Genomic DNA, 17,549 nt, shown 5'->3' on the forward strand with positions numbered 1-17,549 from the left:
AAGACTAGGGCAGAGGAATTTGATAGAATGTTTAATGCCCTGAGAAAAATCAGGTGTGGGGGAGTGAGACTTTAGGGAAATTAAGACATTTAATGCAGCATCCTGTATATGGCAGAATTGGGGGAAAATACTCACCTACACAACAGGGAAGATGCATGTCCAGAAAAAATCTGAGAAAGGGTTGATTAGCAAAGGTCTTTCCCTGCATGGGTTGTGGCTTCCCAGATAGCCCTAGTGGTAAAGAACCTGCCTGCCAGTGCAGGAGATGTAAGAGATGCGGTTCAATCCCTGGATCAGCAAAGATCTCCAGGGAAGATCCCCTGGAGAAAGAAATGGCCACCCACTCCAGCCTGGAGAATTCCATGAACAGAGGAGTGGTGGGCTAAATAATAAAGTCCATAAAGACTTGGGAGAGACGGTTTAATGTAACAATTAAGAGTGACAATCCCATCACCTTTGCCTAATCACAGGACTGACATCTGTCATATTCCAAGACCCACACTCAATGGCAGGTGTGTACACACAGCTGGGTACACTGGGGAGCAGGATTTTCAGGGGCTGTCTCAGAATTCTGCCTGCCACCCTGGTTTTGGCTAAGACATGTCTGCCTGAGACGATTTATGCTCTTCTCATGTCCTTGATACCTGATAAAAAGTAGTCCAGGGATTTCCCTGGTGGCCCAGTGTTTAGGACTCAGCACTTTGAATGCACTGGCCCAACTTAAATCCATATATCTGAGTCACTTTGCTGTACAGTGGAAATTAGTATAATATTGTAAATCAAATATAACACTTGTGTCTTGAGTATTGGCCTTTGCAGCAGTGAGCAGCTGAACTTGGGTTTGGTGCCAGCCTTGTCCAGTTACACTGAATTTTTTTGGTAAAAATTTTCATTGCCCTCAAAAGAATACTCATACCCACAAACCATTTTTCTGTTTTCTCCCCACCCCAGCACCTAAAACCACTTGTCTACTTTCACCCTCTGTGGATTTGCCTAGTCTGGGTATTTCACATAAGCAGGATCATATGATGTGTGACCTTTTGTGTCTAATCTCTTTTACTTACGCATAAGGTTTTCAAGGATCATCTGTGTTGGAGCATGTGTGGGTGCTCCTTTTGTCCGGCTTAACAACACCCCACTGTACAGGGGGACCACATTTTGTCCACCTGTTTATCAGCTGATGGACAGAAGTGGTGTTTCTGCCTTTCTGCTCTTATGAATAACGCTGCTGTGAATGTTTGTGGACAGCTTTCTCTTGTGTGCAGGTGCATATATTTTCAATTCTTTCAGATATATACCTAGGAGGTGCTGGGTCATGGAGTGACTCTATATTTAACTTCTGGAGGAACCATCAGACTGTTTCCCAAATCAACAGCCCTGTTCAGATTAAATCTTGCCTCTTTTCATGTTTCCCACACCTCTCAGTGACTCCTAGCTCTGGAAATGTTTTCAGCTCTTTGCCAGCAGGTTTATTTCCCTCACCAGGTCCCAGATCCTTAAAAACAAAGGTTACTGTATCTTAATCTAGTGTCATATTCATTTTGACATTCTCACTCTCCTCATAGTAAAATGGAAGCAAGCTACCGGAATTGACAGATAATGTCACTGGGGAAGCTTTATTTTATGAAAGTGGTTCCCTGGCATGGCCTGGGAGACTTGCCCAAAGAAATTACTGGTTAGGAGTGAGAAAAGAAAATCCTGACAATTTCTCTTTCACACTTACAAAGTCAGATTTCTCTTCCAATTAAGCAAGAACTGCCACATCGTGTGAATTTATTTCCTGCTCTCACGTCTGGCCGTCATCATTCAGGGCGCTCCTGTACAAGGTTCTCCAGAAGCAAGCCAGGCGCGCTCCCAGCCCAAGTCCCCCCGCAGCTGCCCCTCCGCGCTGGCGGGCGCGTCCTGCTCTCACAGGCCCCCCGCTCTGGCAGGCCGTGCGGGATCCTTTACTTCCACTTCCTTTACTAGGGTTTGGGCTGCATTCAACCTCTTCTTTTCAAGATGCTTTCTTCTTTTCGATCTAATAACTAAAATATAGACATCATGTTGCTGAGATACTAATAAGCGAGGAATTATAAATGGAGACAAAAGAAGTGAGGAAAGACATGGAAATATAAAGGAAGGAACAACGGAATTTTTAGGCTACACTGAATGCTATTTGCCTGATAAGGAAAACGGCACTTTGAAATTATTTCCCCACTTTCTGTACTCAAGCTTTGTAAATTCCCAGTTTTAACAATGCATAATATTGTAAGTCAACTATACATGTTTTTAAAACTTAAGCAGCTTGGCAAGCCCCCCACACGAGCATACATGTTGCTATCTCCTCACGAGAAGAGGCAGGGGTGGCGGGCGACTCTCAGCAGGGGTCTCCGACCCGGGGACAGTGACCTGCTTTGTGCGCTTGGATCCCATTTCCACATCAGGCTGAGGCAGACGGTGTAGGAAGGCATCTGCCTGGCATTCAAAACTCGAGAATAACACAACATCAATAAGTATGTGTGAGGGAAATGTTTAGTCCAGGGAAGGTTTCGTCTCCTGAACTCTCTTTCCAATCCTCGGAATCGCCTTGCAAAAGGAACCAAGCAACCAGACAGCTGTCTGCCCCTCTGTGTGACTGAGGATGGTTTACCCCCGCAGGTGTGGCTAGAGACGTTCATCTTTCTCACCTCCCACTTAGCTTTGCTTTTGAGAAAACCAAAGCCTCACTGTCAGCTCAGCTTTCCTGCAGTTTTGGATCTGACAAGATAAACTGGCTGACCACCTACCTGAATGAATGAAATTTTCCAGTTCCTTCTCATTCTCTGGAAGCAGGTACGTGGACTCGTCCTGGCTCTCATCCTCAAGGAATTCCTCTTCATCTCCTAACGATGGGATCTTGATATTTTTATAAAGTGATGCAAGTTGTTGTTTTTCCTCAGCCTCTACCAGTCGACTGCAGAACAAAATACATAATTTCGGGGGAAGGCTGTGCCCTATGGCTCGCAGAACCTTAGTTCCTGACCGGGGATCAAACTGTGCCCTGTGCAATGGGCGTGCTGAGTCTTAACCACTGGGCCACCAAAAGAATTCCCAACACAGAGAAATTCCAAAGCATACTTTTCACACTAAATCATCAGGTCTTAATCCTTAGTGCTGTGATTTTCTGACTAAAAAGCAGTCACTAGTACATGGTGGTACTAGTACATGGGGAGGGAGGCAGAAATAGACTTTGAACAAAATGTCAACATTTTATATAAAGATAGCATACGTACTGTTGGTTTTTCCTTTTGCTCAGTCTCCAATATTTTTTGGCCTGGCACTGTTGCTGATCCTGTATTTAAAATGTTCATCATGGGGCTGGGAATGCATAAATTTAGATTAAAAAAATACTGTATTATTATTTATCTTGACTACCAAGTTTTTGGCACTGCCTTAAATTTTGCACCTGAAGCGAGTGCCTTGTTCACCTCACCTAGATCCAAACTTGGAAGTGGCTCATTGACCAGATATTTCTGTGTGAAGTGGAAATGGATAATACAGTGTTTAATTTTTTCTAACATATGTACCTTCTTAATTATGTTTGACTTATGTAATAATGGGCTTCCGGGGTGGCTCAGATGGCAAAGAATCTGCCTGTAATGTAGGAGACCTGGGTTAGATTCATGGGTCAGGAAGATCCCCTAGAGAAGGGAATGGCTGCACACTCCAGTATTCTTGCCTGGAGAATTCCATGGACAGAGAAGCCCTGCAGGCTACAGTCCACGGGGTTGCAAAGTGGGACACGACTGAGCAACTAACACTACATGTAATAATAAATCATTTTAGGCTTAGCTTAATCGTGTTCTAAGGAGCTGAGATGGAGGAAAGGGTGTAGGGGTAACATTCCAGAATCATGCTGTGCAGCAGCAGAACTGATTTGACTGTAAAAACTGCTGCAGATAGTCAGAAAACTGGGACAGGAACAGGATTTGGGTGAGGAGACTGAGGTGCTCACTTCATGTGAAAAATTTAAGGGGGTGCCAAAAAACTCAGTAATGATGATAAATATTTTTAAAAACTGAAATGAGTGAATTCCCTGGCCGTCCAGTGGTTGGGACTCAGTGTTTCCACCGCCAAGAGCCCAGGTTCAATCCCTGGTTGGGGAACTAAGATCCCACAAGCAATGCAGTGTGGGTAAAAAAAGGAAAAAAACTGGAAAAAAACACAATAAACCAAATATCAAAATTTAAAAAGCAGGATCCATCAGCACTGTGATGAACTGCATGAGAGCCTGAGTCAAAAGGGAAAATATTGAGTCCCTATATACATGCTTTTATGTATTATTCTATGGTTCTTCTTTTCTAAAACATTAAAGTAGTTGAGAATATATTTTAAAAAATTGAAAAGTCCTCTATCAAAACTCACAGCATTATTTTAAGTTTAAATACTTTATATCAGAAACAAAATTTATTATAATTTTACTTTCCTGGTTTAAATGAAATAAAACTCACTAATATGACTGTGTGGATCACAATAAACTGTGGAAAATTCTGAAAGAGATGGGAATACCAGACCACCTGACCTGCCTCTTGAGAAACCTGTATGCAGGTCAGGAAGCAACAGTTAGAACTGGACATGGAACAACAGACTGGTTCCAAATAGGAAAAGGAGTACGTCAAGGCTGTATATTGTCACTCTGCTTATTTAACTTATATGTAGAGTACATCATGAGAAACACTGGGCTGGAAGAAGCCCAAGCTGGAATCAAGATTGCCGGGAGAAATATCAGTAACCTCAGATATGCAGATGACACCACCCTTATGACAGAAAGTGAAGAGGAACTAAAGAGCCTCTTGATGAAAGTGAGAGAGGAGAGTGAAAAAGTTGGCTTAAAGCTCAACATTCAGAAAACTAAGATCATGGCATCCAGTCCCATCACTTCATGGCAAATAGATGGGGAAACAGTAGAAACAGTGGCTGACTTTATTTTTCTGGGCTCCAAAATCACTGCAGATGGTGATTGCAGTCATGAAATTAAAAGACGCTTCCTCCTTGGAAGGAAAGTTATGACCAACCTAGACAGCATATTAAAAAGCAGAGACATTACTTTGCCAACAAAGGTTCGTCTAGCTGAGGCTATGGTTTTCCCAATATATGGATGTGAGAGTTGGACTATAAAGAAAGCAGAGCGACGAAGAATTGATGCTTTTGAGTTGTGGTGTTGCAGAAGACTCTTGAGAGTCCCTTGGACTTCAAGGAGATCCAACCAGTTCATCCTAAAGGAGATCAGTCCTGGGTGTTCATTGGAAGGACTGATGCTGAAGCTGAAACTCCAATACTTTGGCCACCTGATGTGAAGAGCTGACTCACTGGAAAAGACCCTGATGCTGGGAAAGATTGAGGGCAGGAGAAGGGGACGACAGAGGATGAGATGGTTGGATGGCATCACTGACTTGATGGACATGGGTTTGGGTGGACTCTGGGAGTTGGTGACGGACAGGGAGGCCTGGCGTGCTGTGGTTCATGGGGTCGCAAAGAGTCAGACACAACTGAGTGACTGAACTGAACTGAATATATTTTCATTTTTTATACTTATTTATTTATTTAATTTGGCTGCACTGGATCTTTGTTGTGGCATGTAGGATGTTTAGATGTGGCATGTGAACTCTTAGTTGTGGCTTCTGGGATCTAGTTCCCTGACTAGGGACCGAACTCGGGTCCCCTGCATTGGGAGCACAAAGTCTTAACCCCTGGACCACCAGGGAAGTCCCTCATTGATATATATCCAAAATATACTTCTGGAAAAAATTAATGGCTAAAAAGTACATAAAAACGTGCTCTGGGGCACATATTTTTCCTTTTGCCTCATGTTTTAAAATGTCACTATGGGTAACACAAACTTAAAAGCTATAAATGTTGACATTAGCTCAGTAACTTAATTTCTCACTAAGAGTTCAGGATGAAATGCTTTAGTGAGTCATTTTAGGAGTCTTCATATCTGTTGACATCTTTGTTTATACTAATGAAATAAACTGAAATTGAAGTTCCATAAATTGAGTCAAAGGAGATCGTCAGATTAGAAAATCCAGAACCAAACATGCTGGTGACACTCACTCATTAGCAAAGTCTCTTCAATTTCACCTTTAATTTTACCTTCATTTGATATACTTCAAGCTAACCTAAAATGGTTACCTTAAAAGATATTCCATACATGGCAATGTATTTCCCACGTGCACACTTAATCCTAACAAAGAATTTAGAACTTCCTCAAGATGTTTCTGATGGGATATAGTGGAATCCTGGAAGTAAATCCTAGAATAGGAATCAACGTGCTGCTCCTGATCACAGTCACATGATGTCACAGTGTGGCTCGCTTTTGTCTGATACTAATTTCAAAATGATCACATAAACTGGCTTCGCCACAAGCTTTATTTGTGTGAACAAGATGAAGTGTCTTCCCTAAATGCCACTATCACCCCAACCACAATGATGATAAGTTTCTAGTGAAAGAGACAGTGGTTACTTTTCTGCTTTGCGCTATTAAGATTTCTTTCCAAAGCATCAAGTTCACTCTAGAAAATCACATTGTGAGAGGGTGCCAGCATCTCAGAACATTTTTGATCATGAGCCACAGTAAGAGATAACTTTTTCTTTTAATCTTTTTTCTTTTTTTTATTACAAACCCTTGTTTGGAGGGCTGACTTTCAATAGATCGCAGCGAGGGAGCTGCTCTGCTACGTACGAAACCCCGACCCAGAAGCCGGTCGCCTACGAATGGTTTAGCACCAGGTTCCCCACGAACTTGCGGTGCCTGATGGGCGAGGGGGCAGCCGCCTTTCCGGCAGCGCCCCGTGTCCCGGGACGAGAGATAACTTTTACTTCACAATCTTAAGTCTGAAAAGTTGAAAAACAGCATTTCTATTCTACTAAATTGTATTTATTCTGTCCTGTTTCTTTTTTGTTATTTAGTCATACTTTTTATTTATTTTTTATTTTTTGTCATGTTTCTTTTTATATTTTTCATTTATGTCATGATCCACCATGAATATAGGCCATATTCTGAAAAACACTGAAAATTTATAATGACTGTAATTATTCAGTGATTATAAGAATTACCAACATCATCACCATTATTAACATTACTACCATGAAATAATCTAGTTACTTTATGTCTTACTAAAGGACAGTAAAGATTATTGAGCATAGACTTACTATATCACGTAGGAAATAATGGTCCCAAATATCAGGGCAATAGTGAGGGCTATACATGCAATTGTAATTACTTTAACAAGAGCAGGTCTATGAGGAATCCATGCTAAAAATAGAAGGAAAAGAAGTTTTCATAAAATCTCATTTTAGCTGTGACTATCAGTTATTAGGGCTTCCCTGATAGCTCCGCTGGTAAAACATCCACCTGCAATACAGGAGACCCTGAATCAATTCCTGGGTTGGGAAGATCCCCTGGAGAAGGGAAAGGCTACCCACTCCAGTATTCTGGCCTGGAGAATTCCATGGACTGCACAGTCCATGGGTTGCAGAGTCAGACACGACTGAGCGACTTTCGTAGGCGGCGCTAGTGGTAAAGCGCTCACCTGGTAATGTAGGAGACATAAAGAGATTGGGCTCAATCCTAGGATGGGGAAGATACCCTGGAGGAGGGCATGACAACCCACTCCAATATTCTTGCCTGGAGAATCCCATGGACAGAGAAGCCTGGCAGGCTACAGTCCACAGGCTCACACAGAATTAGACACGACTGAAGTGACTTAGCACACACACATGTATCAGTTAATGTATTGTTTTAGGGGAATGGGAGAGAAAATCAGAAATAACATTAAAAATAAAATTCTTAATTTACAAGAAAACCACGCAAGCCAGATTGCACAGCCTGTGTGAGCAAGTATAATTTGAATTCCCACCCAAACCCTGACTCCTTTTTTCATCTGTCTCCTGTCTTTGGCCAAAGCCCTTTCTTATGAGACCGGTCACTGATGCATGGCAGAAACCACCACTGATACAGCTGCAAGGAGAGTGGCCTCACACTCAAGTGGTTTTACAGCTCAAGTGTCGCCGGATGGCCTTAGGTTGTACACTGCTGTTTTTAAATAAAACAGGATATTACAGGGCAATTTGAGATCTAACCCCACAAACCTGCATTCCAGGGACTGGTGTTTAGGCCCATTGAATATCCTATAAAACCAAGGGTGGTCCTTGCAGGCTCACTCTTCTCATCATCTGAAATGAAAATAAACAGAGCTACTATAGGTACAAACTGAACAAAGGCGCAACTGACTAAGTACATTCCTCAACCATTTGTAAATTCTGACAAACTGAGGTGCCTCCTCCTCGTCTCACACGGAGCGCTCCCTCGCTTTCTTCCCCTTCTCGGGCCCAACAACTGAGCTGAGAAACTCTTCGAGACTGGCACCTCAATGTGAAGTCAGCTTGACATGAAGAAAAGAACCTGGACTATGAAAATGCTCAAAGATTAAATGCTTAAGCTTTCAGTTCAGTTCACACGCTCAGTCGTGTCTGACTCTTTGCGACCCCACGGACCGCAGCACGCCAGGCCTCCCTGTCCATCACCAGCTCCCGGAGTCCACCCAAACCCATGTCCATTGTGTCGGCCATCCAACCATCTCATCCTCTGTTGTCCCCTTCTCCTCCTGCCCTCAATCTTTCCCAGCATCAGGGTCTTTTTAAATGAGTCAGCTCTTCCCATCAGGTGCCAAAGTATTGGAGTTTCAGCTTCAATATCGGAACTTCCAATGAATACGTGGATGTTCATTTAATGATTCTCTCCATTTTTCTGTACATTTTCAGGTTTTCATAATGAAATACTGACGTGGAGGACAAGGGTTACAGATGGTTTCAAAACCGTGACTACTGCAAACTGGCTGTTGGACTTGGCAGTGGGAAGGTCATTGCAGACCTAGTCAAAAGTGATATTACCCATGTGCATGAGTGACAGAAGGTCACGAGAGAATAGAAGGAAAGGGATTACAGAGAGGAAAAGTTTTGAAAACTTTCTGAAGACGTTTGCTGTCATGGCAGGAAGAGAAATGAAGGCATCTCCCAAAAGGGGCTGAGGGATCGGGAGACAGGTTTTGCTTTTTAATACAGAAAAATTGACATTATGATCTCATGAGCACAGGGACAACACTTTAAATTGTGATGCTACTGGAAAGGGAGAAAGAATCGACCAGCGTCCCAAGGGGATGGAAGTTGGTGCAAAGGTGAAGGGTCAGCCTTGACCTGGCCGGGAGGAAAGATGAGAAAGTGTTATTCAACTGCTAGTCAGGGAGATGCAGATGCTCGCTCAAGTGCTTCTGTTTTGTCAGTGATGGTGGGAACAAGGTCATTCTGTAAGATCAAGGCTGGGGTAGATACGGTGGGGGTGTTTGTGAAGCAGAAAAACAGAGGAGAAAGTCACCAAGCAAAGGGGAAGGGCACCTGGACTAGGAAAACAGACCAGCATACTTTAAATAAAATTTCCTATAAACAGAAGGGCTGGGTACACTGACTATTTTTTTATAGCCACTCCTGTACCCCGGAGCCCACCAAAATTATTCAAACTATGCAACACTAGTCAGTCCTAAAGGAAATCAACCCTGAATATTCATCGGAAGGACTGATGCTGAAGCTGAAGTTCCAGTACCCTGGTCACCTGACGGAAAGAGCTGACTCCCTGGAGAAGACCCTGATGCTGGGAAAGACTGAAGGCGGGAGGAGAAGGGGTGACAGAGGGTGAGATGACTGGATGGCATCATGACTCAATGGACATGGGTTTGAGCCAACTCTGGGAGATAGTGAAGGACAGGGAAGCCTGGGTGCTGCAGCCCATGGGATCACAGAGAGTCAGACACGACTTAGCGACTGAACGGCAACAGTCACAAGTGCCACACTGAGCTCACCCCATGTACCTGCCCTGCCTCGCCCACTCCTTTCCCCAGACAGTCACCAGGAGCTCCGGGTCATGCTCCCCTCTTTCTGCCCCCTGCCTCCTGACAAGGCTGGTCCTTCCCCACAAGGCTTGGCATGGTGTGCCCTGCCTGCCGCTTCTAGGATTCTGTGTGTATAACCTTCCTCCTTCACAATGATCATTTCTGAGTCTGTGGGTCTTATCATACCTGATTAAAACAAATCCTGGGTGTATTTCAAAACTGTGGGTCAAAAAGTGAATGCATTCTTCTTATAAGAACTCCCAGATTGCCCTCTGAAGAAACTGCACTTGTTCCTGGCTTACACACAAGACAGATTAACTTTCCCTACTCCTTTGCCGGTACAGTTTGAGATATTTTGCCCACTTTCAACATAGCTCAAAACTGGAATTAGAATGTATTTTCAAGGTGTATTTTCCTTTTATGAGGTAGGCATCTTTCCATGTAACCGAGAGCTGAGAGTTACAGGAGCAAATTGGAGTCTTCCAGTGGTCCAACTAGAGAAACAATTTTGTCTTCTATGTCTGTATCATAAATTACACTTGGGACTGAAAGCTCAGGGATGGCAGAGGACTCAGCAAACCTCTAGGGCCACCTCACAAGAGGTTAGTGTTGATAGTTAGTGTCAAGATAGACTAGAATGTGGGCCTTCTAACACTTTGACCCAGCTTCCTTTTCTGGACTTTGGTGGTGGTGAAGTGAATGGGGAAATGAAATACTATAGCTGAGCTGTGTGTGTGCGCGCGCTCAGTTGCTCAGTCGTGTCCAGCTCTTTGTGACCCCATGGACTGCAGCCAGCCAGGCTCCTCTGTCCATGGGATTCTCTAGCCAAGAATACTGGAGTGGGTCGCACGCCCTCAGAGGATCTCCCCAACCCAGGGATCAAACGTGCATCACTTACAGGTTCTTTACACTGAGCCACCTGGGAAGCCCATGGCTAAGCTTTAGGAAGAGTAATAAAGAATGTCTTTGGGATGGACAGATGTATTAACCGTGATTTTTTTTTCTATATTTCCTGACACTTTGACATCTGTGCTATTTTCTAATCTGTCCCTAGCAGCATGGTTACTAACCCAGCCATGGGGGGCAAGGCGTGCCTTTTTCTAATTTGCACGGAGTAGGGGGGAGCTGTACAGGTTATGGAGCATCATGGGACGCCCTCCTGGAGGAGCCATACGACACAAGAGCTTTGCAGATATTCATGGATCCCATGTGCACTCCCAGATCCCGACTCACCAGTGCTCGCTGGGGGCTGCGTGGGCGTGGTACTCGGAGCTAGATGGCCATTGACGGGGAGCAGAGAGGAGAGAGAGGTTTAGGATACATTTAGGAAAATTACAACGTAACTTGGTATTAGATGACAGGGCATGACACGTAGTTTCCAAGTATTAATTGCTGAGATGGTAAATGCTCTTAGCAAGTTTACTCCAGTGCCGAGCAGATGCACGGGGTTAGCCTGCAGAAGAGCGGTGCTCTGCTCGCAGCCAGTGTTTCCTCTGACGCACATGGACATCTGGGTGTGGCCTGCTTCTGCAGTCACGCAAGCTGGGAACCTCCTCCCAAGCAGAGGACCGAGAGAAACGGCGCAGAGCTGAAGGGCGCGGTGCTGTCATCAGCTCAGAGAGGTGGTGCCGGGAGGCAGTGACAGCCTTGCCATCACCCAGCTCACACAGAGAGAACACAGATCTAGTTTCCAAGCAACGTCTATCTAATCTTATTATTTTATGGATCACGATACTAACAAAGAAGACAAGACACATTGAATAGCAGCTAGGAGGAGCACAGAGTGCAGTTCCCATTCCACTGACCGAGTAGAAACGACGACTCACCTCTGGGTCTTGGGATAGCTCCATGGACCAAACGAAATTGCTTACCCAACTGTATGGGTTGTTTGGTGACGTTTGGCTGTCGTTCTAAGGGAAAATGATCTGGAAAAGAAAACCTACAGCAGTGAGGTGTAATCACCCCTTCTTACTTCCCCTGAAACGAGTGAAAGCAATGGTTGAGGCAACCCATTCGGCCTGTTGTTTGTCTGACTGGTTTGAACTCACCTCCATAAGGCACACACAGATGAAGTGGGTACTCCATTAAAAACAAAAATAAAACAGCAAAAGAAATTGGAACCTTGTCCATCATTCCAAAACTGCTAGTTTGTTATCGTGTGGGTGAAAGGAAGTATTTAGCTACCTCCACCATCTGCCCTGTATTTCTCTGAGACTCAAACTAAGGAGCTCTTCTCCCTACACAATGCCTCCGTTCTGACTGGGAGCCACCAGTGTGAGGTCAGCTCGCGTCGCTACGTGGCATTCTTTGATGGAACCAAGTCAGCCAATGGGGAGCCTAACAGAACGAGAGGGTGTGCTGGGAGTGAGTGGGACCCTCAGTGCCCAGACTCTTGAGGAGACAGAAGGGAATCAATTATAATTCAGTGTGACACCTCACAAGAAGCAGACGGAGGAGACAGCGGGGCTCTGTAGGCCCACTCTAATGCTTACCTCTGGCTTCCTGGATGTTTGAGCTTCATCAAGTTACTTAACCTCTCTGAGCGTCAGCTTCCTCATCAGTAAAACAGGAGGAGGAAAGAATACCCGCTTCACAGGGTTACAGGGATGGCTCAATAATGCAATCCACACAACGCTCGAGAACAGGCTGGGCACTGAGAGTGAGTCAGTTCTGGATGTAAAATGTGAGTGTGTAATCTTTGAAAAAAAGCAGTTTGGTACGCCTCCAACCTCTGGGGTACCGTCCAGAAGCCTAGACCCAAGTGGCTGTCTGCAAAAGTTTAAGGGAGAGATTAATTGAATCATCTCAGCCTGTAGAAAGGGGATTGAACAGTGAGATGGTGTAGAAGGCTGTCTCCTGGATTTGTCCTCTGCCCAGCCGGTAGTTCACATGATACACAAAATAGGCTCTCATCCCTCCTACCAATGGTGGTAAGAACAGCCCAGACACCTCTTGGTGCTTATACAGCCCCGAGGACCAGGAGCCAACTCCACCTGTGCTGCAGCCCAGAGGGCGGCTGCCCCCCCTAAATGTCTGGGGGATGACAAGGCTAGGACCCGCCCCCCCCCCAAGACTTCCTCCCGCTGTGGACAATCAAGGGGGCCTTGCTCTGTTCTCTCAACACCCAACCTGTCTTCCCGCCATCATGCTGTGCCCCCGGGACGAGCCTGGTAAGGATGCGGCTCCCATGATTTCCAAATCCCAGTCTCACAGCTGCCTCCGATCAAGCCCATCTCTTTTGAGCTTCGTATTGGCCTGCCTGTGGGCACTGTTCAGACTGGACTTAGGACTGTCAAGGTCCCTGGGGACACTGCTGTCTCTGGAGCTGGCCTGGAATATCGCTCTCCCTGTGCTCACTGCTGCCTTGCCCAGTCCTTCCCCCTGGGTCTGTGAACACCGGGCTCCTAGTCCAGGTTTCCTGGAACACAAAACGTTGGACAGAATAAACTGTGTGTTTTCCAGGAGCCTGGAGGTGAAATTTCACACCGCCACCCCGCATCTCCGAGTTCCACCCCACCTGTATACTGGAGCCCTTCAGGTGGCCCCTCTAGGCCATGAAGCCTAGGCCACCACCCTCCTCCACGCTGTAGTCGCTGCATGGGGCCAAGTTACAAGTCCCTAGCACTTTGCTGGGGTCCTGCGCAAAGTGGACCCACAGTGACCTCAAGCCAAGCTGCTTCCTCCCTTGTGGGGTATAAACCGTGTCATGTCCCACTAGACGTCTGCTCCCAGGACGATAAGAACCTCCAGACCCCTGGTTGAAAATACATTTCTGGGGCCAGGGGGAGGGGCCTGTACTTTTAAGATGCCCCAAGTAACTTTCAGGATAAGAAGTTTGGGGAACAAGACCAAACTTAGTGGTTTCTGGCTGGAAAATCTCATCAGGGTCCTCATTTCTCCACCGGGACACTCCCTCTTTGGGGCACGAGTACTTCTGCAGACCCTTCACCGGTTCCTCCCACCGTGAGGACCCGCCTTGAGCAGGGTGCTGCCCCTAAGCGCCACACCTGCTCCACCCGCCGAGGGGTTTCGTCTTTGTGATGCCGCGAGGAGGCACTGTCCAGCTTCTGCAGGGGAGGCTGGCGTGAGCTCTGGCTCTCCTGACTGAAGGCTGTTGCTGGCAGCGCCCAGCACTACCCACATTCCCGGGCCCTTCTCTCCTGTCCACAAGGCAAGGCTGCCTCGTTGCTTCTGAGTTAATTGCTTTTTTTTTTTTTTTTTTTTTTAGCATTTAAACACTTATTCTTCAAATTAAGAAATTAGACATTTTGATAATGGCCATTGTCTTCAAAGTGTCATTCAGTTCCCGCACATTTAAAAGGATAATGCTGATTCTGACCAACTCCTGTAACTGTCTCCTTGATATCCACCCCCAGACCCCATCATATGGCTGACCACTCCTTCTCCCACATACAGGGCTTCATGACCATCTGCTGAGACCGCAGAGCCCTTCTCCCTGTGCTGCACCCCCTCAAGTCCCCCCACATCTCCGCGGTCAGGAGATCCAGGTGAAGAGGTTGAGAAGCACAGCCGACAACCTGCTGGTGTCCCGAGCACTTCCGGAGCCACAGTGCCATGCTGGGCCCCACAGACATGGCAGACCAGGGTCAAGGAGGTCCCCACTCCACGGAGCACAGAGCCTGGTGCGCGGCACTGGGAGACAGAGTGGACAGTAGGAAAGGAGAAAATGTACGAGCTGATGCCAAGCACTGACGCATGCAACGAAGCAAGTGAAGAGAGGGCGGTGAAGTGGGAAGTGAGCAAGGCGTGCTGGTTGGATGGTCCAGCATCAACACGGCCATGAACGGCCCCTGGTCCAGGTTGCTGAGGGGTGGAGTCAAGGCTGGGCAGTAACCTGTGCTTGGGAGTAGCTGAGAAACAGGCAGAGACTCCATGACACCAGGCACAGGTTTTTCCACCCTGACTCTACAAAGCCCTGGGCTGGTGGATCACACTTCAGAGTAACCTTGGGAGGTGAGGAGTCACTGACTCAGTTACCTTGGGAGGTGAGAAGCCACTGACTCAGAGTTACCTTGGGAGGTGAGAAGCTACTGACTCAGAGTTACCTTGGCAGGTGAGAAGCCACTGACTCAGTTACCTTGGGAGATGCGAAGTCACTGACTCAGAGTTACCTTGGGAGGTGAGAAGCCAGACTCAGTTACCTTGTGAGGTGAGAAGCCACTGACTCAGAGTTACCTTGGCAGGTGAGAAGCCACTGACTCAGTTACCTTGGGAGATGCGAAGTCACTGACTCAGAGTTACCTTGGGAGGTGAGAAGCCAGACTCAGTTACCTTGGGAGGTGAGAAGTCACTGACTCAGAGTTACCTTGGCAGGTGAGAAGCCACTGACTCAGAGTTACCTTGGGAGGTGAGAAGCCAGACTCAGTTACCTTGGGAGGTGAGAAGCCACTGACTCAGAGTTACCTTGGCAGGTGAGAAGCTACTGACTCAGTTACCTTGGGAGATGAGAAGCCACTGACTCAGAGTTACCTTGGGAGGTGAGAAGCCACTGACTCAGAGTTACCTTGGCAGGTGAGAAGCCACTGACTCAGAGTTACCTTGGGAGGTGAGAAGCCACTGACTCAGTTACCTTGGGAGGTGAGAAGCCACTGACTCAGAGTTACCTTGGCAGGTGAGAAGCTACTGACTCAGTTACCTTGGGAGATGAGAAGTCACTGACTCAGAGTTACCTTGGCAGGTGAGAAGCCACTGACTCAGTTACCTTGGCAGGTAAGGAGTCACTAACTAGCTTTCTGGTGCCTTCACCTTCCCATCCTAGGATCCATCCTCCCAACCCTGAACTCACTGGGGTTCATAGGGACCAGGATCTGATCCCATCCCATGTATGCATAAAAACAAGCAGCTGATGAAAACAAGAGAAATAAATGTGCTCACTGGCCAAGGAAATAAGCAATTTTCTAAGCATACTTATTTCCAAAAGAAAAACAGCACACTGGATTACGGATTCTATCAGAGGCACACATATTAGAAGAGATGGACCAAAATTTTAAAGTAGTCACATACATTTAGAGAGATAAGGCATGACATTAGCAATAGGGAATGAAACTAATAACATATAAAAGAGAAGCAAGAAGAAATATTAGATATGTAAAACAGTTGTTGAAATGAAGATACAGTAGAGGAAATAAGTAGCAAATAGATAGCTGAGAAACAAATTAGCAAACTGGTATAGGAAACAGGAACTGTCCAGAGGAAAGAAAGAAAAAGGAATTAGAGAACATGAAAGCAAAGGTAAGACATACTGACAGCAGACACAGACATGCTAACATCTAAGTATTAATAACAGAAGTCTTAAAAAGAGAAAAAATTTAAATATATAGATGAAATCTTAAAAAAAGAAGAGATAAATTTCCCAGAATGTAAAACAGAATAAAGACAATCAGATGAAAAGGCCCGTAGAAGTAGCTTAGGAAGTTAAATATATACTTACCATACAACTCAGCTATTCCACTGCTAGGTTTTTGCCCAAGACAAATGAAAAGCTGCACACACACAAAGCACCGAAAAGGAACATCCATAGCAGCTGTATTTACACCCGCCCAGAGCTGGGCTCAAGGTAACGTCCATCTACAGGTGAACGGGATGACTGCCTGTGGCTCATCCATGCAACGCAAAGTAAGCTGCTGACACAGTACAACGTGGAGGAGCCTTCAGAATCATGCTGAGCAAAGTATCTGGATACAGAATGTAGGATACGAACAGAACACTGTACAATCCTATCTGTATAAAACTCTAAGAGACAATTCTTATGTGTATTCACAAAACAGACATGTGACTGCTCAGGCCTTAGGGTTGTGGTGGGGATTAACTGTGAAGAGACACGGGGAACTTTCTGGAGAGGGGAAAAAATTCTATAGTTTTACTGTAGTGGTGGTTACAAGGATATGGACTTTTTTTTTTCAAAACTCACCAAACTGCAGACGTAAAGGGAGATTTAACAGCATACCTGTGGTATTTATAGAGCCTCAAGACTGGATGAGGTCAAGGCAGCGTGAGCAGACGGAAAGTGGGGAGGAAACAGCAAAGGGGACCTGAAATGCAGGCCAGAGGGGTAGGGGTTGAGCCCTGAAAGCCAGGTATTTCAGGAAGCAAATGACCCATCACCTGAGGATTTGAGATGCTGCTACTAAAGTCAAGGAAGAAAACAGAACTGACCACTGGATTTAGCAATGTGGAAGACATCTGGCAGCAAGGTAGGTTTTGGAGTGGGTTCAAGAAAGAACGGCTTCCCCAGGGCCTCAGTGGTAAAGAATCTGCCTGCCAATGCAGGTGACCCAGGAGACGTCAGTTCAATCCCTGGGTCGGGAAGATCCCCTGGAAGAGGAAATGACAACCCACTCTAGTACTCTTGCCTGGGAAATTCCATGGACAGAAGAGCCTGGTGGGCAACAGTCCATGCGTTCACAAAGAGACAGACACAACTGAATGGCTGAGCAGAAGAAAGAACGGAAGGGAAATGAAGACAGCAAGAAGAGACCACCTTTGAGAAATTTGGCTTTCTGTAACAAAGCAGAGAATGATAAAGGAGCTAGAGGGTTTTCTTTTCCTTTTTTAAAGTATGTTTGCACGTCCATGGGGATAACCCAGTATATATAGAAAACCTGATGATACAACAGATAAGGG

At 45.8% G+C, this 17,549-nt stretch overlaps 1 protein-coding gene across 1 annotated transcript; it reads right to left on the reverse strand.

Moving 5' to 3' along the window:
* Window positions 1-1,678: 1,678 nt before the first annotated feature.
* On the reverse strand, window positions 1,679-14,316 carry C2H19orf18 (chromosome 2 C19orf18 homolog). Its single transcript, XM_065919516.1, has 7 exons — window positions 11,878-14,316; window positions 11,732-11,844; window positions 11,139-11,177; window positions 8,113-8,196; window positions 7,174-7,276; window positions 2,769-2,935; window positions 1,679-2,027 (listed from the first exon to the last, which is right to left on the reverse strand). Exons 1-7 carry the CDS (start codon window positions 12,036-12,038, stop codon window positions 1,909-1,911), a joined length of 786 nt encoding a protein of 261 aa, XP_065775588.1. The 5' UTR covers window positions 12,039-14,316; the 3' UTR covers window positions 1,679-1,908.
* Between the last annotated feature and the right edge of the window lie 3,233 nt (window positions 14,317-17,549).

Source organism: Muntiacus reevesi, chromosome 2, assembly GCF_963930625.1.
Source record: "Muntiacus reevesi chromosome 2, mMunRee1.1, whole genome shotgun sequence".
NCBI classification, from domain to species: domain Eukaryota; kingdom Metazoa; phylum Chordata; class Mammalia; order Artiodactyla; family Cervidae; genus Muntiacus; species Muntiacus reevesi.